This window comes from Syngnathus typhle, linkage group LG1 (genome assembly GCF_033458585.1).
Source record: "Syngnathus typhle isolate RoL2023-S1 ecotype Sweden linkage group LG1, RoL_Styp_1.0, whole genome shotgun sequence".
NCBI classification, from domain to species: Eukaryota; Metazoa; Chordata; class Actinopteri; order Syngnathiformes; family Syngnathidae; genus Syngnathus; species Syngnathus typhle.
The window spans coordinates 25,792,716-25,818,283 of record NC_083738.1 but is presented as its reverse complement, the minus strand read 5'-3'; the positions used below and the strand labels follow the sequence as shown (position 1 = coordinate 25,818,283).

General features: G+C 41.1%; 2 protein-coding genes and 1 long non-coding RNA gene across 14 annotated transcripts; 2 read left to right on the top strand and 1 right to left on the bottom strand.

The window, feature by feature from the left end:
• Positions 1 to 573: 573 nt before the first annotated feature.
• On the top strand, positions 574 to 2,344 carry LOC133171366 (WD repeat domain phosphoinositide-interacting protein 4-like). Its single transcript, XM_061304723.1, has 9 exons — positions 574 to 724; positions 790 to 894; positions 954 to 1,059; positions 1,142 to 1,236; positions 1,313 to 1,392; positions 1,469 to 1,677; positions 1,767 to 1,868; positions 1,948 to 2,093; positions 2,170 to 2,344. Exons 1-9 carry the CDS (start codon positions 604 to 606, stop codon positions 2,277 to 2,279), a joined length of 1,074 nt encoding a protein of 357 aa, XP_061160707.1. The 5' UTR covers positions 574 to 603; the 3' UTR covers positions 2,280 to 2,344.
• A 104-nt stretch (positions 2,345 to 2,448) lies between these two features.
• On the bottom strand, positions 2,449 to 3,460 carry LOC133144357 (uncharacterized). 2 transcript variants are annotated; one of them, XR_009710672.1, is made up of 3 exons: positions 3,332 to 3,460; positions 3,017 to 3,145; positions 2,449 to 2,941 (listed from the first exon to the last, which is right to left on the bottom strand). It is a non-coding gene; the product is annotated as an uncharacterized LOC133144357 (long non-coding RNA). The 2 variants fall into 2 exon arrangements; XR_009710671.1 differs by having other exon boundaries at positions 2,449 to 3,145.
• A 298-nt stretch (positions 3,461 to 3,758) lies between these two features.
• Positions 3,759 to 11,490, top strand: LOC133167378 (cGMP-dependent protein kinase 1-like). Of its 11 annotated transcripts, none has more exons than XM_061298458.1 (22): positions 3,759 to 3,876; positions 4,424 to 4,664; positions 4,768 to 4,909; positions 5,151 to 5,217; positions 5,325 to 5,424; positions 5,490 to 5,603; positions 5,729 to 5,834; positions 5,902 to 5,965; positions 6,053 to 6,130; positions 6,279 to 6,373; positions 6,458 to 6,523; positions 6,918 to 6,992; positions 7,064 to 7,160; positions 7,229 to 7,368; positions 8,173 to 8,262; positions 8,393 to 8,534; positions 8,623 to 8,786; positions 8,872 to 8,994; positions 9,312 to 9,374; positions 9,446 to 9,512; positions 9,847 to 9,959; positions 10,881 to 11,490. In XM_061298458.1, the coding sequence occupies exons 2-21, from the start codon at positions 4,442 to 4,444 to the stop codon at positions 9,943 to 9,945; spliced, it is 2,115 nt and encodes a 704-aa protein (XP_061154442.1). In that variant the 5' UTR covers positions 3,759 to 3,876; positions 4,424 to 4,441; the 3' UTR covers positions 9,946 to 9,959; positions 10,881 to 11,490. The 11 variants fall into 11 exon arrangements, with proteins under 11 accessions (XP_061154442.1, XP_061154241.1, XP_061154581.1 ...); XM_061298257.1 differs by having other exon boundaries at positions 9,847 to 9,987; XM_061298597.1 differs by having other exon boundaries at positions 10,484 to 10,946.
• The last annotated feature ends 14,078 nt before the right edge of the window (positions 11,491 to 25,568 follow it).

Genomic DNA, 25,568 nt, shown 5'->3' with positions numbered 1-25,568 from the left:
ATAGGTTGATTTTTAGATCTAAAATAGGTTGATATATAGACCTAAAATAGACGCCTAAATTAGGTTGAATTATAGACCTAAAGTAGACGTTTAAAATAGGTTTAATTATAGATCTCAAATAGACCAGAAATAGACGTCTAAAATAGGTTGATATATAGACCTAAAATAGACGATTTAAAGACCAGAAATAGACGTCTAAAATAGGTTGATTTTTAGATCTAAAATAGGTTGATATATAGACCTAAAATAGACGCCTAAATTAGGTTGATTTATAGACCCTTAGGTTGATTTATAGACCTAAAGTAGACGTTTAAAATAGGTTTAATTATAGATCTCAAATAGGTTGATATATAGACCTAAAATAGACGATTTATAGACCAGAAATAGACGTCTAAAATAGGTTGATTTTTAGATCTAAAATAGGTTGATATATAGACCTAAAATAGACGCCTAAATTAGGTTGATTTATAGACCCTTAGGTTGATTTATAGACCTAAAGTAGACGTTTAAAATAGGTTTAATTATAGATCTAAAATAGACCAGAAATAGACGTCTAAAATAGGTTGATTTTTAGATCTAAAATAGGTTGATATATAGACCTAAATGCATGACCGGATTGGAGATGTGACAGTCGTTGCTTTGCTTTTAGGTTGTTTCTGCTGCTCCATGGAGTCTGGTGTGCGCATTTACAATGTGGAGCCTTTGATGGAGAAGGGCCACTTGGGTGAGCGTCTTGCTGCTCGGCGCTGGCCGGGCGCCTGCTAACATGGCCCGCCGTCTGCTTTGCAGATCACGAGCAGGTGGGCAGCGTGGCGTCGTGCTCCATGCTGCATCGCTCCAACCTGCTGGCCGTGGTCGGGGGCGGAGTCAGCCCCAAGTTCTCTGAGATATCCGGTGGGTGCCTTTTGAATTGGGCGAGCACGACCATGAAGCCAACCGGTGTGACTTTTCAGTGCTGATCTGGGATGACGCGTGCGATTCCCGAGACGCCAAAGACAAGCTGGTCCTGGAGTTCACCTTCACCAAGCCGGTGCTGGCGGTCCGGATGCGACACGACAAGTGAGTGGCGGCGGCTCGCTAAACTGGCCGAGAGGAGCGCAAACGTTGAAAGCAAACAAATTGGCGGGCTGCCTCCTCCCAGGATCGTCATGGTGTTGAAGAACAGGATCTATGTGTACAGCTTACCCGACAAGCCGCTCAAGCTCTTTGAGTTTAATACGCGCGACAACCCCAAAGGTGAGCGAGTGAGCCAGCGAGCGCTCGGCCAGTCAGTCGCGCGGCTTCCTTTTATTAGCGTCTGCTTTTCCACCAGGTCTGTGCGACTTGTGTCCGAGTCTGGACAAGCAGCTGCTGGTTTTCCCGGGACACAAATGTGGAAGTCTGCAGCTGGCGGTAAATTGCCCCTCACACTTCCAAGCGTACGCGGGAGAGCCTGCGTCGCCGTCATTAGTCCGCTCCCGCCCTCCAGGACCTGTCCAACAGCAAGCCCGGGACGTCGTCGGCGCCGTTCACCATCAACGCGCACCAGAGCGAGATCGCCTGCCTGGCGCTCAACCAGCCGGGAAGCGTGGCCGCCTCGGCCTCTCGCAAGGGGACGCTCATACGCCTCTTTGACACCAGCAGCCGCGACAAACTGGTGGAGCTGCGGCGAGGCACCGACCCCGCCACGCTCTACTGGTAAGCGTGCCCCCCCCCTTATTATTATTATTTTTTTTAATTGTCGGTTTGCTCACCGCTGACCATGTCCCCTCCCCGCACCTGCACAGCCTCAACTTCAGTCACGACTCGTCCTTCTTGTGCGCATCCAGTGACAAAGGGACGGTCCGCATCTTCGCCCTGAAAGACACCAAACTTAACCGCCGCTCCGCGTAAGACCGCCGCTCCGCGTAAGGCCGCCGCCCCGCTCCCTCGCCCACTCCCTCTTCAACGTGCGTGTGCGCCTGCCAGGTTGGCGCGCGTGGGCAAGGTGGGCCCCGTCATCGGCCAGTACGTGGACAGCCAGTGGTCGCTGGCCAGCTTCACCGTGCCCGCCGAGTGCGCCTGCATCTGCGCCTTCGGGAAGAACACATCCAAGAACGTCAACTCCGTCATCGGTCCGAGGGAGGGGTCGTCGTTTGCTGCGCACCGGCCACATTTTGCCTCTAACATTTCCTTTGCTCTCTATGGCAGCCATCTGCGTGGACGGCACCTTCCACAAGTACGTCTTCACGCCCGACGGAAACTGCAACCGAGAAGCCTTTGACGTCTACCTGGACATTTGCAACGACGACGACTTTTGATCCAGGACGGAAGGAAACGGGGAAGGACCCAAGGAAGAAACGGCAGGACACTTCAAGTGAAGCCAGGTGTCACCTTTTGCGGTTCGGCAGGTCCGTCACACCCCTGCGATTTCATTTGTACTTTGACACAAACTGAACAAAGGAAGCAAACCAGAAAAAAAAAGAAAAAGGCAGGCGACTTCTGTTTTTATTCAAAGCAAAATGATACGTACATTTACACATGAAGCACACGTGAGATCAGGGGAAAAACATTTAAATAAGAACCAAAAATACCCTGCCCCAACGCAGACGAGCACAATGGTCAGAGCAAAACCAACGGAGCGCTGGCTTGGCTGCCTTGCGTCTACAGCAGCTCGTGGCGACATTTTGGGCAATAGCTGACGCCAGTAATCAAGCGCGCGATGAAATCAACTTAGGAAAAAAAAGGATAAACATGCTTAACGCTAAAAACTTTAAATCAAGAACGCAGCATCGGCTCGCTGAAGTTTTCCATGAAGGCGGGCCCTCGCGTGTCCATCGAAGGTGGACGACCAAGAACGCTGTGAGGATCCTGTCCGACGTCGGCGGGAAAGGCACGCATGGTCTCCAAGACCAGGCCGAGGTGCTCCAGGAAGGAGTTGACGGATACGCGAAGGACGCGAGCTTGCTCTGCACGCCACTTCCTGAAAAGGTCACAAGAGGTCACTGGCGGGTGGGCGTGCGGGCGACGGCAGCGGGGCCGGGCGAAGGCTCCTCACGCGCTGAGCACACTCCCGGCGAGCGTCAGCCGCTTGCGGACGCCTCATCGCCGGGGCTCGCGGTCGGGACTCAGCGAGCGCAGAGCCACAGCGGCCTGGCGCGCCGACTGGAAGGGAACTTGCAGCGAGCTAGAAAAGGGGAGGGTCAAGGAAACGTGTGCGAGTGACTCGACGTCAGCGCTCAGGAAAGAAGCCAAGCTCGCTCGCGGAGAATCAGGCCCAGAGACGTCGGAGACGCGATAACCTTATTGCTAGTTTGGCTGAAACTGCAAAGAGAACTCTCGACGCTTCAACATCACTGCAATCCAAGGATACAATTCCAATTGGCTCGCTTGCTCGCCGCTCTCGGGCGCCGCCATGTTATTTGTCTGCGGAAGCCTTCTTCGTCCGAGTAATCGGAGCACACTCGTTGCTCGCCCTCCCGCGCGGCCGCCCCCTAGCGGCAGAGCAGACAGCGCACAAAAGTCGACCATCGGGTTCGGAGGATATTTATTTCTTCTGCGCGGTTGAGTGACCGACCACAAATGTATGTACTATGAAGTTGTGTGAGCTTGTGGCGGACCTCAGTCCCAGGCCTATAGTTCGGGGTGGGTTGATATGTTTATCCTTTGCCAAATCATACACGCTTTGTATCTTTGATGACTTCTGACACAAGCTAAATGTTTCGCTCACAGTTCTTCGGTTTCTTCAACGCAAAGATTTGTGGCAGATTCTTTGCTCTTTTTTTTCTCTTTTTTCTGAGGAGGAGCTGTCAAAGTCACCTGTGCGCATGCACGTGTGAGTAGCTCATCCGAGGACGCGCCGACAGAACATTCTTCCAAATCCTCATTCCAGAAGCGTGCTGAAGTCACAACAAGGAGGTAAGGCAGGCGTTTGTTTCGTCCTCTTTAAAAAAACTTTTTTTTTTTTACTTAGTCCTCTTTGAAAGTGAAACCCAACAACCAACACATGGTCAAAGGACTCTGTGAACGATAGAGGGAGGACAAAAGGAGACAATGACTCAGAGGGGGAAAACCATCTGAAGACCCCAAAAAGTTGCCAAGTATACATAGATGTTCGTAAGCCAAGGTTTCACTGTACTTGGGTTGGTCCAATTTAGAACCAAACTGGGCTGTTTTTAAGCCGGAATTGGTCAGGCTGAATGAAAACCAACAGACAGAGCATTGAAGCGTCTTTGGATCCTTGAAAAACACTATATGAATTGAATGCATTATTATTATTTTTGCGCCTACACTAAGTTGTTTTATTCCGAGCCACACTTAAGCTCTCCTCATCAGCTCCTTTGTATGGAAACCGTGGATTGACCTGTGCAACCACGTCTGCGCGCGTCTGACTGCACACGAGTCTCTTCCTTGTAGGGCACGGGCACTAGGCTGATGGCGGCAACAAAGAGTCTCTTTCTTGTAGGGCACGAGCACTCGGCTGATGGCGGCAACAAAGAGAGGCGGCGGCATGCTGCGTGACCTGCAGGTGGCGTTGCAGCGGAAGATTGAGGAGCTGACGGAGCGAGACGCGCTGATTGAGGAGCTGGAGTCAGAACTGGATGCCAAAGATCTCCTGATTGGCCATTTGCGGGCCGAGCTGGACCGTCATCGTAGTTTGATGCCGGGCACCGACGATACTGCCGCTGCACAGACACCCGACGCAGGTGTGACAAAACGTTCTCCTGAGTCACTGAACTGTTGAAGTCCGCCCGGGCGGAGGTTATGTTTTTTTTTAACATTTTCTTCACCTTTTTTTGTTGCATCCAGCAGGTGGCGCTCCAGCAATGCCAGCACCGTCACTCGATGAGCCTCAGCGCACCAAGAGACAGGCCATATCGGCAGAACCCAGCGCTCTGGATCCTGCCCGACTCACCGACGTCACGCTCACCAGCTACTGCAAGAGCAAAGAGTGAGCTTATGTTATTTTTGTTCTGTGTTTTGCAGACTCTTTTCAATCGTTACATCTGCGGTTCGGACCATTCCTTTCCGCTGTGAAAAAAAAAAAGAGCCGTGAGGAGTGTGTGTTGCGCAGAGGCGACGCTTCCTACCTCAAGCCGAGGCTGCCTCTCTGTCGGGGTCGTGGGAGACCGAGAAGGCTGGCCCTGAGAAAGGTGCCTGCCCCATTGGAGCCAGGGTGTGTTTGCGTGCAGGTCCAGCGAGCTGATCCAGAGAGCGCTGATGGACAATGACTTCATGAAGCATCTGGAACATGGACAGGTGAGAAGACCCCAATCCCCCCCCCCCCCCCCCCGCACCACACCTCCACCCTCACCCCCCACTTGGCGTCTGTTTTGCTCACGCTTTGACGTCCGCCCCGTTTCCAGATCCTCACCATCTTGGACTGCATGCGGCCCACCAGCCTGGACAAAGGCTGCTGCGTCATCCAGGAGGGCGACGACGGATCTAGCGTCTTTGTTCTGGAGGGTGGGTCACTGCAGCTTTTGCTTCCGAGTCACGGCTCCCGTTTTCCCTTTTGCGTCCGTCCACAGAGGGCATGGTGGAGGTGAGCAAAGAAGGCAAAAAGCTGTGCACCATCGGCCCCGGCAAAGTCTTTGGCGAGCTCGCCATCTTGTACAACTGCACGCGCACGGCTACAGTGACGGGTACACCACAGTGCACACGACAGCGCCCCCTGAAGCTAGGACCGGAGTCCAGGCGTCATCTTCCAGCGTGTGTGTGTGCGTGTGCGTGCGTGCGTGTGCGCGCATGCACATGTGCGTGTGTGCAGCTCTGACTGACATCAAGTTGTGGGCCATTGATCGCCAGGGCTTTCAGACCATTATGATGAGGACCGGCCTCATCAAGCATTCCCAGTACACGGACTTCCTGCGCAGGTAACCTTGACGTCGTGACATGGCAGCAGCCTGACGTCCAAATGACGTGGCGTCTCCCTGTCGCTAGCGTTCCGTCCTTCCAGGCCCTTCCAGAGGACGTTCTCAGCAAGCTGGCTGATGTTCTGGAGGAGGTGAGTCCAGACCCGCCTGCACGTGTCACTCTCTGGTCATCTGACCCCCCGTGTGTGTGTGTGTGTGTGTGTGTCTGCGCACATCAGACTCACTATAGCAATGGCGACTACATCATCCGGCAGGGCGCCACGGGAGACACCTTCTTCATTATTAGTGAAGGGCAGGTGAGCTTTTCTACTCGTTCCGTGCCTGCCCGTAAGGTGCGCTGCCAAAGTGGATTGGGCAAAGTCTGCTCACTTTTACTTTGCACGGCCTCACAAGGTATGACTTTTGGCTTCCTTCGTGCAAAATCTCACTTGTGAGCATGTGCAGGTGACGGTGTGGCAGCAGACCGCCCCCAGTGGTCAGCAGGTGCCGGTGAAGACACTGTCCAAAGGCGACTGGTTTGGCGAGCAAGCGCTGAAAGGGTGAAAGCGCGCTACGCCGTTCACGTCGCCGTCGCCCGTGCCTTCCCGCCATCCATTTAACGTGCTGCCTTTCCTGTCTCGTAGGGAAGATGTGCGTACGGCCAGCGTGACAGCAGAGGGCGCCGTCACCTGTCTGGTGGTAGACAGAGAGTGAGCATTGGTGGTTTGGTTTGAAGCCGGGGTGGCCAGGGCTGGGAATCCGAGATGAACATTTCCCTCCAGCTGTCATTATTCCCCTCTTCCAGACAGGCAATGCAAAGGCTACAACAACCCCCCCCCCCCTCCCACGTTCCATCCTTTCACATCAGACAAGGCAAACATCGTGCATTGTTTATCCCAGCAGCCACTGTCATGCCTTCACGGAAGCAAATGCGGCAGAAACTTGCAGAAACTTGCTCGACACAAAGCAAAATCAAAAGAATATTTAGAGTCCTAAAAAACAGAGTCTTTGGCGTCCTTGTGTGTTTTCCACATCATCTGAAGGAGTGAGGCCGCTCCTCAGTCGGGTTCATGCTGCCTCACGGCACTCTCCTTTGTTCCGCAGGTCCTTCAAGCAGCTGATCGGCGGCTTAGAGGAAGTGGACCGCCAGCAGGGAGACGACGAGCACGTCAAAGCCAAGTAAGTGGTGTACATCGCCGACGAACTCTCTATTGACCTCGAGGCAACGATGCACTAACGCACGTGCGCAGGTGCCCGGCTGAGGACGACTTCTTCTCCGGCGTGACGCTCGACGACCTTGCCGTGGTCTGCACCTTGGGCATGGGTGGCTTCAGCCGCGTGGAGATGGTGGGTGGGTCCCCGCGCCGGCGGCCGTGGTGCCGACGCGTGGTGACGTGTGGCCGCGTCGCCTTCAGGTGCAGCTCAAGAGAGACGCCGGGCGCTCCTTCGCCCTCAAAGTGTTGAAGAAGCGCCACATTCTGGACACCAGGCAGCAGGAGCACATCCTGTCGGAACGCCGCATCATGATGGAAGTCAACAGCCCCTTCATCATCAGGTCACTGTTTAGTCCCTCCGTTCATGTCCAAAGCAGGCAAAGTACAAGTCCAGCTCGTGGGGTGCCAAGCGCAGGTTTGAGGTGCCCGCGTGCCAGCGGCCTCAAGCCCATTGTTTCTTTTCCCCTCATAAGTAGGGGTGTAAATCGCGGGTTTTGTCACGATACGATATATCGATACAAAGAACCACGATACGATATTTGCCGATATCTTAAAGCCTGCTGTGATTCATTCACGATACATCACGGTATAGTGCTCTACGATCGATATAGAACAATATCCTGATTTATAACAATTCATATCTTAAAGCCTGCTGTGATTCATTCACGATACATCACGATATAGTGCTCTACGATAAATATAGAACAATATCCTGATTTATAACAATTCATACGCAAAATCAACAAGGTACTGCAAACTCTTTATTTAGGAAATTACAAAGTGCTTCCAAATGAATGACTTGAAGCCCAAAGGGGAACGAATGTCCTTGTCTTCTTGGACACTAGCCATAGCACCAGCCCAGGAGCCGCGTAGTTGTCGGCTCCCCTTTCACGTGCCTGCTCTGCTCACAACACAACACGCCGCGCGCTGCTCCCGGAAAGAGGAAGCAAGCAACAATGAACTGGATTTCAAAATAAAGTCGCGTCTAATGTCTGAGGTCAAAAACGGGCGATATAGATCGATGTTTACGTTTAGCATCGATGCCAACAAATCGTAGAGCATTATATCGATGCATCGTCACACCCCTACTCATAAGTGGCCGCCGCCAGCTGTTCTGAAGCACAGTAATGCGTCCCTGTCCGCAGGTTGTACCGCACCTTCCGGGACCCCAAATACTTGTATATGCTGCTAGAGGTTTGTCTTGGCGGAGAGCTGTGGACGCTCTTAAGAGACAGGTGGGTGTCGGGCAGGGATGAGCACGTTGTCGCTGTGTGCGAAGGCACCGCCGGCCGCGTTCTTTGAAAGTCACAAAGATGGGCCCAAACGCCGACGTCGCAAGCGTGCTGTCCCTTTCTGTGCCACCAGGGGCTCCTTTGACGACGGGACCACAAGATTCTACACGGCGTGCGTTATCGAGGCTCTGGCGGAGCTCCACTGTAAGGGGATCATCTACCGAGACCTCAAGCCGGAGAATATCATCCTTGACCACAGAGGCTACGCCAAGTTGGTGAGTCTTCAAGGCGCTCGTCAACAGCGGCGGCGTGACGCTAACGGAGGGCGCGGCGCGGGCGTGCGTGCGTGCGTCCGGCCGCTAGGTGGATTTTGGCTTCGCTAAGAAGGTGGGCTTGGGGAAGAAGACCTGGACCTTCTGCGGGACCCCCGAGTACGTGGCCCCCGAGATCATCCTCAACAAAGGTCACGACAGCTCGGCCGACTGCTGGTCCCTGGGGATCCTGGTCTTTGAGCTTCTCAGCGGAAGGTAGGTGGGCGGGCGGTCTTGTGCGCATTGGCGTGATCGTGCGGGCTTCGGCAGCGCGTTGATCCCTTCCCGGTCGGTCCCGCAGTCCGCCGTTTTCCGGCTCGGACCCCATGAAGACGTACAACATCATCTTGAGGGGGATCGACATGGTGGAATTCCCCAAAAAGATCACCAAGAGTGCCGCAAACCTCATCAAGAGACTCTGCAGGTTGTGGCCCAGCAAAGGCTACCAAGTATTTGCCCTTCTTAGTTAAGAGAGGTGGGGTCGCAAGAGGGCCAGTTTGCGCAGCGGCCCCAAATTGTGCGCTCACAGAAGGCACACTTAGGGCGCTCTTCTCGCCCGCCGCGGTCCGTTTGGATTGACGTCCAATTGCTCATCGGGGCGCCAGTTGGTGTCGACTGCGGCTCGTTCACAGTCGGCTCACGTCAGAGCTGTTTGGGCGAGAAGGGAGCAGACGTAGAGGAGATGATAGAATTCGAGTGCTGAATATGGCCGTCGTAAGCAAGCGCGTGTGTGTGTGTCAGGGACAACCCCTCGGAACGTCTCGGGAACCAGAAGAACGGCGTAAAGGACATTCAGAAGCACAAGTGAGTAACATAACGTGCAGGCCGGCGGTCGTCCGCGCCCTCATTGTCCCTCCTCTTCTTCCTGCAATCAGGTGGTTCGAGGGCTTCAACTGGGATGGCCTCCGCCAGGGAACCTTGGACTGTCCCTTTATGCCAAGGGTGAGTTGGCGCCCCTTTAGAGGCACCTCGGTTGCGTGGGCTGGAAGCGCTTTGCCGTCTGCAGGGCTCGCCACGGTAGCCCCAGCCAAGATTGCACGTGAGCTCCGAGAGGCAGTCAGCTCGAAGAATATGACGCGACAGCCAAATCTTTGATCCATCGGAGGGCTTTGTGCATTTTGCTGCTGCTTGCAGAAAAATAATGTCACGGTTGTTCAGTTAACCCAATCACAGCTGAGCAACTGTGACGTCGTCAAAGACGCGGCATGCCGAGCGTGACAAACCGCCCGCCGCTCAAGGTGTTTTGCTCTGCGGCGCTGTACGCTTTTGCCATCAGGTGGACGGCCCGTTGGACAACAGCAACTTTGATGACTTCCCCCTGGACACCGAGGGCCCTCCCCCTGATGACGAGTCAGGCTGGGACCTGGAGTTCTGAAACAGCTTGGCCAGGTCAGAGGCTCAATGGAGAACGCACAAGGTCCATAACTTCAAAGAAATGTTTAATATTTCAATGTTCATTTGTGTTAACAACCCACTCTTTCATTTCAACCGCGTGTATAGACATATGTTCTGTTACATCAACATACATTTTTTTTAAGCTGGTCTACTGATTGCTAACTACAGTGTTTTCCGTCGCTCAGGAGTACAAGTCGCAACAACAGCCATAAAATGCATAATAAAAAAGAAAAAAAACGTAAGTCGCATGTTTGGCGGAACTTAATTCGATAAAATCCAACATCAAGAACAGACACGAATAGGCAACAACAGCCTAAACGATACGCATACGGTATTGTAACGTTACATAAACACAAACGAGGAACTGACGTAAAATGAACAGTTATTCAAATAAATATAACATAAATAACACGTTGATCAAAACATCCGTGTCACTCCAAATCATTAAATGCATCGAAATCTTCGGCCTCCGCCGCTGTCGACTCAGGGAGTATATGTGGCGCTGACGTCGGACTCAGTATCAGTTGCAGCTATTCCACCCTCGCCTGGCTGGAGCTGAGGGATCAATTGGCCAAAGCCAAGCTGTGACGTCTTCATAACGTGACTTCCAACCGCAAGCAGAGGAGGTCTCTCACATTTGGATTCCGCTTCGGTGACTTAAGACTGTAAGACAGGAAATAGAACACAGGGTGCATTTATTAAATAATAACACACGGCTTTGGTAATTCCAGCGACACACACAAATTGCGGCCTGCAGCAATGTGCGGCCAATTTCCAAGATAAACAGTGACCCATGCGTATGTTTAGGAGACAAGGGAATTTAGCTACACAGTTACTAAATGATCATAGTGCCAAGTAGCAAACAAAGAGGCTGGACAAGGTGGTGAAAAAAGCCGGCTCTGTCCTGGGCTGCAGTCTGGACCGTGTGGAGGTGGTAGGGGAGAGGAGGAGGGTGGCTAAGCTGTCCTCCATCATGGACAACATCTCCCACCCCCTTCATGAGACTGTCAGAGCCCTGGAGAGCTCCATCAGTGACCGGCTTCGTCACCCACGATGACCCACCGAGAGGCATCGCACGCAGGTCCTTCCTCCCTGCTGCCATCAGACTGGACAACCAGGCTTATCACTGTAGCTAACGGACAATAATTACGTGCAATAATCAAAAAGTCAAAAAAGTCAAAAGTCAGCTTTATTGTCAATCTCTTCACATGTCAAGACACACAAAGAATATTAACGTGCAATAACCGTATGTGCAATCATATGTGCAATATCTGTCTACCTCATACTCTTTTTACCTGCTTTATTTTTTGCACATTTTTTTTTCTTCCTTTGCACTATTTTTCTATCTAATATTTATTTATATTGTGTATATACTGTCCATATTTTTTTAATTATATATATCTTTTACTTTTTAAAATCTTTTACCCCCTTCTCCACATGCGTGTGTGTGTGTATATGTTAAGTGTACTGCTGCTTACACAGGAGTTTCCCCATTGAGGGAATAATAAAGGATCATCTTATTTGACCAGCTCAGTGGCCTAGTGGTAGAGTGTCCGCCCTGAGACGGACGGAAGGTTGTGGGTTCAAACCCCGGCCGAGTCATACCAAAGACTATAAAAATGGGACCTATTGCCTCCCTGCTTGGCACTCAGCATTAAGGGTTGGAATTGGGGGGTTAGATCACCAAATGATTCCCGAGCACGGCACCGCTGCTGCTCACTGCTCCCCTCTCCCCCGGGGATGGATTAAGATCACACGGGGATGGGTTAAATGCAGAGGACAAATTTCACCACACCCAGATGTGTGTGTGACGATCATTGGGAATTTAACTTTTAACTCATCATTCTGATGTATTGGTACAATATGACATGTCGTGTGTGTTATGATTCATCATTTTTCATGTCATGACGTCTGCCACACCGTGGTCACGTGACGTTGAAGGGCGGATCTTGCCACTGAGCTGGTCATTAAATAGGAAGACTTTTTTAATGTATTTAAATCTATTTTGAGTTTGCGCCATTATTTCAACGCATAACAACTGTAAGTCTACTAAACAAAACAGCGGTTGCTATAGGATGTCAGCCATGTTGTGGTCACATGACGCGGACATGATGTCGATGGGCGGAGCTTCCGCCAAAATTCAAATCCGAGCGCGCGGCTCGCGACAGGAAGACGGCAATGCCGAGCAACGAGACACAGCGACGACTAACAAGAGAAATATTTTTATTTTCTGCTTGCAACTGTACCGTCCAGAGCGCACACGGTAAATACAACCCATTGTTTTTAAAAAGAAGTACTTTTGTAGCCCTGAAAAGCGAGTGAGTGTGGCGGTTGGGCGGGACGTCGAACTCGGCGTCTGCTTTCAGCCACAGACGCCGAATTTCGACGATTCTCCCTGGTCAACGGTTGTAAATGATCGCGTTGATTAAAAAAGAGAACTTTATATAACTCTAATTTACCGTTTTAGATAATATTACGCCGCAGTCATGTGACGCGGACGTGACGTCGGTGGGTGGAGCTTCCGCCAAAATTCAAATCCGAGGACGCGGCTTGCAACTGGACGTAGGACGGCGGCAATGCCGAGAAACGCGACGCAGCGACGACTAACAAGAGAAATATTTTTATTTCCTGCTTGCAACTGGACCGTCTAGAGCGTACACGGTAAATACAACTCATTGTTATTAAAAAGAAGTACTTTTGTTGCCCTGAAAAGCGAGTGAGTGCGCCGGCTACGTCGAACTCTGCGTCTGCGGCCTACCACAGAGGCCGAATTTCGACGATTCTCCCTGGTCAACGGTTGTAAATGATCGCGTTGAATAAAAAAGTGAACTTTATTTAACTCTAATTTACCGTTTTAGATAATATTACGTTGCAGTCATGTGACGCCGATATGACTTCAATTGGCGCTACTCCCGCCGAGATTATAATTCGTGGGCGCGAATACAAACTCGGCGATTATCAACAGAAATATCTTTAATTTCTGCTTGCAACTGGACCGTCTAGAGCAGGGGTGGGCAAACTTTTTGACTCGCCGGCCGAACCGGGAACCAGGAGCAGATGGCCGTAGTGTTTAAAGAGATTTACTTTTGCGAAGTTTGACTAAAGTTGTCGATGTAGCTAGCGTCCAGTGTAATAGCAATGTGTAGCTGAGTAGCTAACCCTAGCTGAAACGTAGTTGCGTTGCATCTGCGTATGTTGGTTGAGGTTAAATGTTAACGTTTATTTTCATTCCATTAGGTTCAACGTTGTTTGCTGTATGTTTTCCACTGTTAGAAGAAGAAGAATGTAAGAAGAATGACTATACAAATCAATTGGAGGCTTGCTTCATTGATCACAACCGTGAGTACCCCTTTCTTCCTCCATTTATGTTCAACACTATTTCATGTCTAACAGTAATTAATGTAACACATAACCCAGTGCTTCTCAATTATTTTCTGTTACGCCCCCCCCTAGCAAGAAGAAAACTATTCGCGCCCCCCCTCCCCACCGTGACTATCCTAACTTGTCTTGTAAATCGTAAAATGTTGCACTGTCGCAAACGTGACAGAAGTAACAATGAGAGCGCCACTGCCCCCTGCTGTAGTAAACGCGCAATTACACTTTATTCTAGTACTGCCAAAAAAAAAGCCTGTTCCCCAGGGTCACACGCGCCCCCCCAGGAATAGCACCGCGCCCCCCAAGGGGGGCGCGCCCCACTATTTGAGAAGCACTGACATAACCATAAGTAAATTGAGTGTGGGCACTCTCAAATTAACATATGTAATTATACTGTGTAATCTGTCACCGAGTATATTGTTGCAAAGTAATATAAGAAAAGATCCAAAATTGTAATTCAGAATAGTTTTCAAAAGAAGGCCATTATAATTATATACAAATCTGGTTACCCTGAACATAATAACAAGCTATTTCTTAAATCCCAAATTCTTCAATTCAAAGATTTGGTCAATTATCAGACTGCTCAAATGATGCTCAAAGCGAAGCTAAACTGTTTACCCCAAAAATATTCAAAAAACTTCTATCAATTCAACTAAGTGTTTAATATGGCCTATCAGGGCTGAAGTCAAAATTTGGCACCATCATGTGGTGAAATGTGGAATTGCAGCACATCCAATTTTGCCTGGGAACAAACGGATTAAATAAATCTTACTTCTCTTCTTGTCACTCCTTCTCAAACAAGTAAATTGCCCATTTTGCGCAGTAGATGTTCTGTTAATACCTAGTATTTATACAAAGTCATAATTTAAATTACTTTCAACATTCATTCATCCATTCAAGAAAGATCCAAAGTAGTAATCCAGAATAGTTTTTAAAAGAAGGCCATTCGAATTGTAAACAAATCTGATTACCTTGAACATGATAACAAGCTATTTCTTAAATCCTAAATTCTTCAATTCAAAGATTTGGTTGATTATCAGACTGCTCAAATGATGCTCAAAGCGAAGCTAAACTGTTTACCTAAAAATATTCAAAAGCATATACAAACTATGTCTAATTCAGAACATTCATGTTACTTCACTCGGTCTTACCAATTTCTATCAATTCAACTAAGTGTTTAATATGGCCTATCAGGGCTGAAGTCAAAATCTGGCACCATCATGTGGTGGAATCTGGAATTGCAGCACATCCAATTTTGCCTGGGAACAAACATATTAAATAAGTCTTAGTTCTCTTCTTGCCACTCATTCTCAAACAAGTAAATTGCCCATTTTGCGCAGTAGGTGTTCTGTTAATACCTAGTATTTATACAAAGTCATAGTTTAAATTACTTTCAACATTCATTCATCCATTCAAGAAAGATCCAAAGTAGTAATCCAGAATAGTTTTTAAAAGAAGGCCATTCGAATTTTAAACAAATCTGATTACCTTGAACATGATAACAAGCTAACTCTTAAATCCTAAATTCTTCAATTCAAAGATTTGGTTGATTATCAGACTGCTCAAATGATGCTCAAAGTGAAGCTAAACTGTTTACCTAAAAATATTCAAAAGCATATTCAAACTATGTCTAATTCAGAACATTCATGTTACTCCACTCTGTCTTATTACCAACTTCTATCAATTCAACTAAGTGTTTAATATGGCCTATCAGGGCTGAAGTCAAAATCTGGCACCATCATGTGGTGACATTTGGAAATGCAGCGCATCAAATTTTGCCTGGGAACAAACAGATTAAATAAGTCATACTTCTCTTCTTGCCATTCCTTCTCAAACAAGTAAATTGCCCATTTTGTGCAGTAGATGTTCTGTTAATACCTAGTATTTATACAAAGTCATAATTTAAAATACTTTCAACATTCATTTATTCATTCAACCACCGTTACTCCACTCGCTCTGATTACCAACCTCTATCGATTTAACTAAGCGTTTAATACATCCTATCAGATCTCAAGTTAAGATTTGGCACCATACTTTGTTGAAATTTGCAATTGCAGCAAATGCAATTTTGCCAGGGAACAAAAATAGATTCAATAAACTAAATAAGTCTTACTTCTTCCCATTAAATAAATTCACACTCCTTTTCAAAAAAGTTGTTTAAAACGAGGGCCCCTCCCTCAACCTTTAACCCTAACCCCGCACGTCACATTGTGTTTTATCTGCGAATGTTGGTTGAGGGCAAATGATAAAGTTTTCTTTCATTCCTTTAGGTTCCACCGTGTTCGTTGCCTGTATGTTTGAAGGATACAAAGTACAACGCTTGCACGTTGGCGAAGACGTCTTCGGTGAGTCCGTCCTTCCTTTTTATTCATGGGAAGGTCACAGACAACAATAGCTAAAGCAACACATTGTTAGAGGTAACTACATTTGTCTTAAATTGGATAGATTATTTGTTCCCACACCTTTTCGAACAAGTAAACTGGCCATTTGTGCAGGAGATTTTCTGTTTATACCTAGTATTCATACAGTCATCATTTAAATGAACAAATAAGATTCATTCACTCACTCATTCATTCAAAATATCCAAAGTTGTGTGTGCTATGTGTAGACGAGAATAGATCTCATGTTACTCCACTCGCTCATACGACCAACTTCTATCAATTTAGCTAAGCGTTTAATACGTCCTAGCAGGTCTCAAGTCAAGATTTGGCACTGTGCTTTGTTAAAATTTGCAATTGCAGCATATCCAATTTTGCCTGGGAACAAAAATAGATTAAACAAACTAAATAAGTCTTATTCCTTCCCATTAAATAAATGAAATAAGTCTCTCTTCTGCACAGTCCTTTTCAAACAATTAAACTGGCCATCTTGTGCAGTAGTTTTTGTGTTCACACCTAGTATTTATCAGAAATCACATTTGAAATTACTTCATTCAACCATTTTGGAAATTTGGAATCCCAGCAAATCCATTCTTCCCATTAAATAAAGACGTCTTCTTCCCTTTAAATAAATGAAATAAGTCTTACTTCCCACTGCTTTTCAAACAAGTAAAGTGCGAGAGGCTAGGTGCTAAGAGGCTAGGTGCTAAGAGGCTAGGTGCTAAGAGGCTAGGTGCTAAGAGGCTAGGTGCTAAGGTCTGATGTGGTTAGGTGCTATATATATGTATATTTAGGTCTATATATCAACCTATTTTAGATCTATAAATCAACCTATTTTAGACGTCTATTTCTGGTCTATTTTAGATCTATAAATAAACCTATTTTAAACGTCTACTTTTGGTCTATAAATCAACCAAAGGGTCTATAAATCAACCTAATTTAGGCGTCTATTTTAGGTCTATATATCAACCTATTTTAGATCTAAAAATCAACCTATTTTAGACGTCTATTTCTGGTCTATAAATAGTCTATTTTAGGTCTATATATCAACCTATTTTAGATCTAAAAATCAACCTATTTTAAACGTCTACTTTAGGTCTATAAATCAACCTAAGGGTCTATAAATCAACCTAATTTAGGCGTCTATTTTAGGTCTATATATCAACCTATTTTAGATCTAAAAATCAACCTATTTTAGACGTCTATTTCTGGTCTATTAGATCTATAAATAAACCTATTTTAAACGTCTACGTTAGGTCTATAAATCAACCTAAGGGTCTATAAATCAACCTAATCTAGGCGTCTATTTAAGGTCTATATATCAACCTATTTTAGATCTAAAAAATCAACCTATTTTAGACGTCTATTTCTGGTCTATAAATCAACCTATTTTAGATCTATAAATAAACCTATTTTAAACGTCTACAATAGGTCTATAAATCAACCTAAGGGTCTATAAATCAACCTAATCTAGGCGTCTATTTTAGGTCTATATATCAACCTATTTTAGATCTAAAAAATCAACCTATTTTAGACGTCTATTTCTGGTCTATAAATCAACCTATTTTAGATCTATAAATAAACCTATTTTAAACGTCTACTTTAGGTCTATAAATCAACCTAAGGGTCTATAAATCAACCTAATTTAGGTGTCTATTTTAGGTCTATATATCAACCTATTTTAGATCTAAAAATCAACCTATTGTAGACGTCTATTTCTGGTTTAAAAATTAACCTATTTTAGACGTCAAGTTTTGGTTTAAAAATCAACTTTTTTTAGACATCTATTTTTGGTTTAAAAATCAACCTATTTTAGACATCTATTTTTGGTTTAAAAATCAACCTATTTTAGACGTCTATTTTTGGTTTAAAAATCAACCTTTTTTAGACGTCTATTTTTGGTATAAAAATCAACCTATTTTAGACGTCTATTTTTGGTTTAAAAATCAACCTTTCTTAGACGTCTATTTTTGGTTTAAAAATCAACCTATTTTAGACGTCTATTTTTGGTTTAAAAATCAACCTATTTTAGACGTCTATTTTTTGTTTAAAAATCAACCTTTTTTAGACGTCTATTTTTGGTTTAAAATTCAACCTATTTAATACATCTATGTTTGGTTTAAAAATGAACCTTGTTTAGTCAATTTTTGGTTTAAAAATCAACCTTTTTTAAACGTCTATTTTTGGTCTGAAAATCAACTTAATTTTATCTTTATCAGTGGTACAGGAATAACCAATTCACATGTACGGATCAATATGCTTGTTAAACCCAAACAACGTCTGTGCATTATTTATACAACTTACGGCTTGTTCAGACTTCAAAATTCCAAAATATGATCATATTTAATGTTTTTAATTTAGACGTCTAGTAAATTGAGCCAAGATCAAGATTTTGCAAATTAATAAGGGTTGGGAAACTTTGTTGAATGACCCTACCTCGACAGTTTAGTTTTGACTATTTTAGGTCTATAAATCAACTTATTTTAGATCTATAAATCAGCCTATTTTAGATCTATAAATAAACCTATTTAAAACGTCTACTTTAGGTCTATAAATCAACCTAAGGGTCTATAAATCAACCTAATTTAGGCGTCTATTTTAGGTCTATATATCAACCTATTTTAGATCTAAAAATCAACCTATTTTAGACGTCTATTTCTGGTCTATAAATCAACCTATTTTAGATCTATTTTAAACGTCTACTTTAGGTCTATAAATCAACCTAAGGGTCTTTAAATCAACCTAATTTAGGCGTCTATTTTAGGTCTATGTATCAACCTATTTTAGATCTAAAAATCAACCAATTTTAGACGTCTATTTCTGGTCTATTTTAGATCTATAAATAAACCTATTTTAAACGTCTACTTTAGGTCTATAAATCAACCTAAGGGTCTATAAATCAACCTAATTTAGGCGTCTATTTTAGGTCTATATATCAACCTATTTTAGATCTAAAAATCAACCTATTTTAGACGTCTATTTCTGGTCTATAAATCAACCTATTTTAGATCTATTTTAAACGTCTACTTTAGGTCTATAAATCAACCTAAGGGTCTATAAATCAACCTAATTTAGGCGTCTATTTTAGGTCTATATATCAACTTATTTTAGATCTAAAAATCAACCTATTTTAGACGTCTATTTCTGGTCTATAAATCAACCTATTTTAGATCTATAAATAAACCTATTTTAAACATCTACGTTAGGTCTATAAATCAACCTAAGGGTCTATAAATCAACCTAATCTAGGCGTCTATTTTAGGTCTATATATCAACCTATTTTAGATCTAAAATATTAACCTATTTTAGACGTCTATTTCTGGTCTATAAATCGTCTATTTTAGGTCTATATATCAACCTATTTTAGATCTAAAAATAAACCTATTTTAGACGTCTATTTCTGGTCTATTTGAGATCTATAATTAAACCTATTTTAAACGTCTACTTTAGGTCTATAAATCAACCTAAGGGTCTATAAATCAACCTAATTTAGGCGTCTATTTTAGGTCTATATATAGACTTATTTTAGATCTAAAAGTCAACCTATTTTAGACGTCTATTTCTGGTCTATAAATCAACCTATTTTAGATCTATTTTAAACGTCTACTTTAGGTCTATAAATCAACCTAATCTAGGCGACTATTTTAGGTCTATATATCAACCTATTTTAGATCTAAAAATCAACCTATTTTAGACGTCTATTTCTGGTCTATAAATCGTCTATTTTAGGTCTATATATCAACCTATTTTAGATCTAAAAATAAACCTATTTTAAACGTCTACTTTAGGTCTATAAATCAACCTAAGGGTCTATAATTCAACCTAATTTAGGCGTCTATTTTAGGTCTATATATCAACCTATTTTAGATCTAAAAATCAACCTATTTTAGACGTCTATTTCTGGTCTATAAATCGTCTATTTTAGGTCTATATATCAACCTATTTTAGATCTAAAAATGAACCTATTTTAAACGTCTACTTTAGGTCTATAAATCAACCTAAGGGTCTATAAATCAACCTAATTTAGGCGTCTATTTTAGGTCTATATATCAACCTATTTTAGATCTAAAAATCAACCTATTTTAGACGTCTATTTCTGGTCTATAAATCGTCTATTTCTGGTCTATAAATCGTCTATTTTAGGTCTATATATCAACCTATTTTAGATCTAAAAATCAACCTATTTTAGACGTCTATTTCTGGTCTATTTGAGATCTATAATTAAACCTATTTTAAACGTCTACTTTAGGTCTATAAATCAACCTAAGGGTCTATAAATCAACCTAATTTAGGCGTCTATTTTAGGTCTATATATCAACCTATTTGAGATCTAAAAATCAACCTATTTTAGACGTCTATTTCTGGTCTATAAATCAACCTATTTTAGATCTATTTTAAACGTCTACTTTAGGTCTATAAATCAACCTAAGGGTCTATAAATCAACCTAATTTAGGCGTCTATTTTAGGTCTATATATCAACCTATTTTAGATCTAAAAATCAACCTATTTTAGACGTCTATTTCTGGTCTATTTTAGATCTATAAATAAACCTATTTTAAACGTCTACTTTAGGTCTATAAATCAACCTAAGGGTCTATAAATCAACCTAATTTAGGCGTCTATTTTAGGTCTATATATCAACCTATTTTAGATCTAAAAATCAACCTATTTTAGACGTCTATTTCTGGTCTATAAATCAACCTATTTTAGATCTATAAATAAACCTATTTTAAACGTCTACTATAGGTCTATAAATAAACCTAAGGGTCTATAAATCAACCTAATTTAGGTGTCTATTTTAGGTCTATATATCAACCTATTTTAGATCTAAAAATCAACCTATTTTAGACTTCTATTTCTGGTTTAAAAATTAACCTATTTTAGACGTCTATTTCTGGTTTAAAAATCAACCTTTTTTACAAGTCTATTTTTGGTTTAAAAATCAACCTATTTTAGACGTCTATTTTTGGTTTAAAAAATCAACCTATTTTAGACGTCTATTTTTGGTTTAAAAATCAACCTTTTTTAGACATCTATTTTTGGTTTAAAAATCAACCTTTTTTAGACGTCTATTTTTGGTTTAAAAATCAACCTTTTTTAGACGTCTATTTTTGGTTTAAAAATCAACCTATCTTAGACGTCTATTTTTGGTTTTAAAATCAACCTATTTTAGACTTCTATTTTTATTTAAAAATCAACCTATTTTAGACGTCTATTTTTTGTTTAAAAATCAACCTTTTTTAGACGTCTATTTTTGGTTTAAAATTCAACCTATTTAATACAGCTATGTTTGGTTTAAAAATCAACCTTGTTTAGTCAATTTTTGGTTTAAAAATCAACCTTTTTTAAACGTCTATTTGTGGTCTGAAAATCAACTTAATTTTATCTTTATCAGTGGTACAGGAATAACCAATTCACATGTACGGATCAATATGCTTGTTAAACCCAAACAACTTCTGTGCATTATTTATACAACTTACGGCTTGTTCAGACTTCAAAAATCCAAAATATGATCATATTTAATGTTTTTAATTTAGACGTCTAGTAAATTGAGCCAAGATCAAGATTTTGCAAATCAATAAGGGTTGGGAAACTTTGTTGAATGACCCTACCTCGACAGTTTAGTTTTGACTATTTTAGGTCTATAAATCAACCTATTTTAGGTCTATAAATCAACCTATTTTAGATCTATAAATAAACCTATTTTAAACGTCTACTTTAGGTCTATAAATCAACCTAAGGGTCTATAAATCAACCTAATTTAGGCGTCTATTTTAGGTCTATATATCAACCTATTTTAGATCTAAAAATCAACCTATTTTAGACGTCTATTTCTGGTCTATAAATCAACCTATTTTAGATCTATAAATAAACCTATTTTAAACGTCTACGTTAGGTCTATAAATCAACCTAAGGGTCTATAAATCAACCTAATCTAGGCGTCTATTTTAGGTCTATATATCAACCTATTTTAGATCTAAAAAAATCAACCTATTTTAGACGTCTATTTCTGGTCTATAAATCAACCTATTTTAGATCTATAAATAAACCTATTTTAAACATCTACGTTAGGTCTATAAATCAACCTAAGGGTCTATAAATCAACCTAATCTAGGCGTCTATTTTAGGTCTATATATCAACCTATTTTAGATCTAAAATATCAACCTATTTTAGACGTCTATTTCTGGTCTATAAATCGTCTATTTTAGGTCTATATATCAACCTATTTTAGATCTAAAAATAAACCTATTTTAGACGTCTATTTCTGGTCTATTTGAGATCTATAATTAAACCTATTTTAAACGTCTACTTTAGGTCTATAAATCAACCTAAGGGTCTATAAATCAACCTAATTTAGGCGTCTATTTTAGGTCTATATATAGACTTATTTTAGATCTAAAAGTCAACCTATTTTAGACGTCTATTTCTGGTCTATAAATCAACCTATTTTAGATCTATTTTAAACGTCTACTTCTGGTCTATAAATCAACCTAATCTAGGCGACTATTTTAGGTCTATATATCAACCTATTTTAGATCTAAAAATCAACCTATTTTAGACGTCTATTTCTGGTCTATAAATCGTCTATTTTAGGTCTATATATCAACCTATTTTAGATCTAAAAATAAACCTATTTTAAACGTCTACTTTAGGTCTATAAATCAACCTAAGGGTCTATAATTCAACCTAATTTAGGCGTCTATTTTAGGTCTATATCAACCTATTTTAGATCTAAAAATCAACCTATATTAGACGTCTATTTCTGGTCTATAAATCGTCTATTTTAGGTCTGTATATCAACCTATTTTAGATCTAAAAATAAACCTATTTTAAACGTCTACTTTAGGTCTATAAATCAACCTAAGGGTCTATAAATCAACCTAATTTAGGCGTCTATTTTAGGTCTATATATCAACCTATTTTAGATCTAAAAATCAACCTATTTTAGACGTCTATTTCTGGTCTATAAATCGTCTATTTTAGGTCTATATATCAACCTATTTTAGATCTAAAAATCAACCTATTTTAGACGTCTATTTCTGGTCTATTTGAGATCTATAATTAAACCTATTTTAAACGTCTACTTTAGGTCTATAAATCAACCTAAGGGTCTATAAATCAACCTAATTTAGGCGTCTATTTTAGGTCTATATATCAACCTATTTGAGATCTAAAAATCAACCTATTTTAGACGTCTATTTCTGGTCTATAAATCAACCTATTTTAGATCTATTTTAAACGTCTACTTTAGGTCTATAAATCAACCTAAGGGTCTATAAATCAACCTAATTTAGGCGTCTATTTTAGGTCTATATATCAACCTATTTTAGATCTAAAAATCAACCTATTTTAGACGTCTATTTCTGGTCTATTTTAGATCTATAAATAAACCTATTTTAAACGTCTACTTTAGGTCTATAAATCAACCTAAGGGTCTATAAATCAACCTAATTTAGGCGTCTATTTTAGGTCTATATATCAACCTATTTTAGATCTAAAAATCAACCTATTTTAGACGTCTATTTCTGGTCTATAAATCAACCTATTTTAGATCTATAAATAAACCTATTTTAAACGTCTACTATAGGTCTATAAATAAACCTAAGGGTCTATAAATCAACCTAATTTAGGTGTCTATTTTAGGTCTATATATCAACCTATTTTAGATCTAAAAATCAACCTATTTTAGACTTCTATTTCTGGTTTAAAAATTAACCTATTTTAGACGTCTATTTCTGGTTTAAAAATCAACCTTTTTTACAAGTCTATTTTTGGTTTAAAAATCAACCTATTTTAGACATCTATTTTTGGTTTAAAAAATCAACCTATTTTAGACGTCTATTTTTGGTTTAAAAATCAACCTTTTTTAGACATCTATTTTTGGTTTAAAAATCAACCTTTTTTAGACGTCTATTTTTGGTTTAAAAATCAACCTATCTTAGACGTCTATTTTTGGTTTTAAAATCAACCTATTTTAGACGTCTATTTTTGGTTTTAAAATCAACCTATTTTAGACTTCTATTTTTATTTAAAAATCAACCTATTTTAGACGTCTATTTTTTGTTTAAAAATCAACCTTTTTTAGACGTCTATTTTTGGTTTAAAATTCAACCTATTTAATACAGCTATTTTTTGTTTAAAAATCAACCTTGTTTAGTCAATTTTTGGTTTAAAAATCAACCTTTTTTAAACGTCTATTTGTGGTCTGAAAATCAACTTAATTTTATCTTTATCAGTGGTACAGGAATAACCAATTCACATGTACGGATCAATATGCTTGTTAAACCCAAACAACTTCTGTGCATTATTTATACAACTTACGGCTTGTTCAGACTTCAAAAATCCAAAATATGATCATATTTAATGTTTTTAATTTAGACGTCTAGTAAATTGAGCCAAGATCAAGATTTTGCAAATCAATAAGGGTTGGGAAACTTTGTTGAATGACCCTACCTCGACAGTTTAGTTTTGACTATTTTAGGTCTATAAATCAACCTATTTTAGGTCTATAAATCAACCTATTTTAGATCTATAAATAAACCTATTTTAAACGTCTACTTTAGGTCTATAAATCAACCTAAGGGTCTATAAATCAACCTAATTTAGGCGTCTATTTTAGGTCTATATATCAACCTATTTTAGATCTAAAAATCAACCTATTTTAGACGTCTATTTCTGGTCTATAAATCAACCTATTTTAGATCTATAAATAAACCTATTTTAAACGTCTACGTTAGGTCTATAAATCAACCTAAGGGTCTATAAATCAACCTAATCTAGGCGTCTATTTAAGGTCTATATATCAACCTATTTTAGATCTAAAAAATCAACCTATTTTAGACGTCTATTTCTGGTCTATAAATCAACCTATTTTAGATCTATAAATAAACCTATTTTAAACGTCTACAATAGGTCTATAAATCAACCTAAGGGTCTATAAATCAACCTAATCTAGGCGTCTATTTTAGGTCTATATATCAACCTATTTTAGATCTAAAAAATCAACCTATTTTAGACGTCTATTTCTGGTCTATAAATCAACCTATTTTAGATCTATAAATAAACCTATTTTAAACGTCTACTTTAGGTCTATAAATCAACCTAAGGGTCTATAAATCAACCTAATTTAGGTGTCTATTTTAGGTCTATATATCAACCTATTTTAGATCTAAAAATCAACCTATTGTAGACGTCTATTTCTGGTTTAAAAATTAACCTATTTTAGACGTCAAGTTTTGGTTTAAAAATCAACTTTTTTTAGACATCTATTTTTGGTTTAAAAATCAACCTATTTTAGACATCTATTTTTGGTTTAAAAATCAACCTATTTTAGACGTCTATTTTTGGTTTAAAAATCAACCTTTTTTAGACGTCTATTTTTGGTATAAAAATCAACCTATTTTAGACGTCTATTTTTGGTTTAAAAATCAACCTTTCTTAGACGTCTATTTTTGGTTTAAAAATCAACCTATTTTAGACGTCTATTTTTGGTTTAAAAATCAACCTATTTTAGACGTCTATTTTTTGTTTAAAAATCAACCTTTTTTAGACGTCTATTTTTGGTTTAAAATTCAACCTATTTAATACATCTATGTTTGGTTTAAAAATGAACCTTGTTTAGTCAATTTTTGGTTTAAAAATCAACCTTTTTTAAACGTCTATTTTTGGTCTGAAAATCAACTTAATTTTATCTTTATCAGTGGTACAGGAATAACCAATTCACATGTACGGATCAATATGCTTGTTAAACCCAAACAACGTCTGTGCATTATTTATACAACTTACGGCTTGTTCAGACTTCAAAATTCCAAAATATGATCATATTTAATGTTTTTAATTTAGACGTC

Coding starts and splice junctions, on each gene's coding strand:
- LOC133167378 (XM_061298458.1), top strand. CDS start 4,442: ATGGCGGCAACAAAGAGAGGCGGCGGCATGCTGCGTGACCTGCAGGTG. Junction 4,665..4,767: donor TGCACAGACACCCGACGCAG/GTGTGACAAAAC, acceptor TGTTGCATCCAG/CAGGTGGCGCTCCAGCAATG. Junction 5,835..5,901: donor TACACGGACTTCCTGCGCAG/GTAACCTTGACG, acceptor CCCTGTCGCTAG/CGTTCCGTCCTTCCAGGCCC.
- LOC133171366 (XM_061304723.1), top strand. CDS start 604: ATGCATGACCGGATTGGAGATGTGACAGTCGTTGCTTTGCTTTTAGGT. Junction 1,237..1,312: donor TACGCGCGACAACCCCAAAG/GTGAGCGAGTGA, acceptor CTTTTCCACCAG/GTCTGTGCGACTTGTGTCCG. Junction 1,869..1,947: donor AAACTTAACCGCCGCTCCGC/GTAAGACCGCCG, acceptor TGCGCCTGCCAG/GTTGGCGCGCGTGGGCAAGG.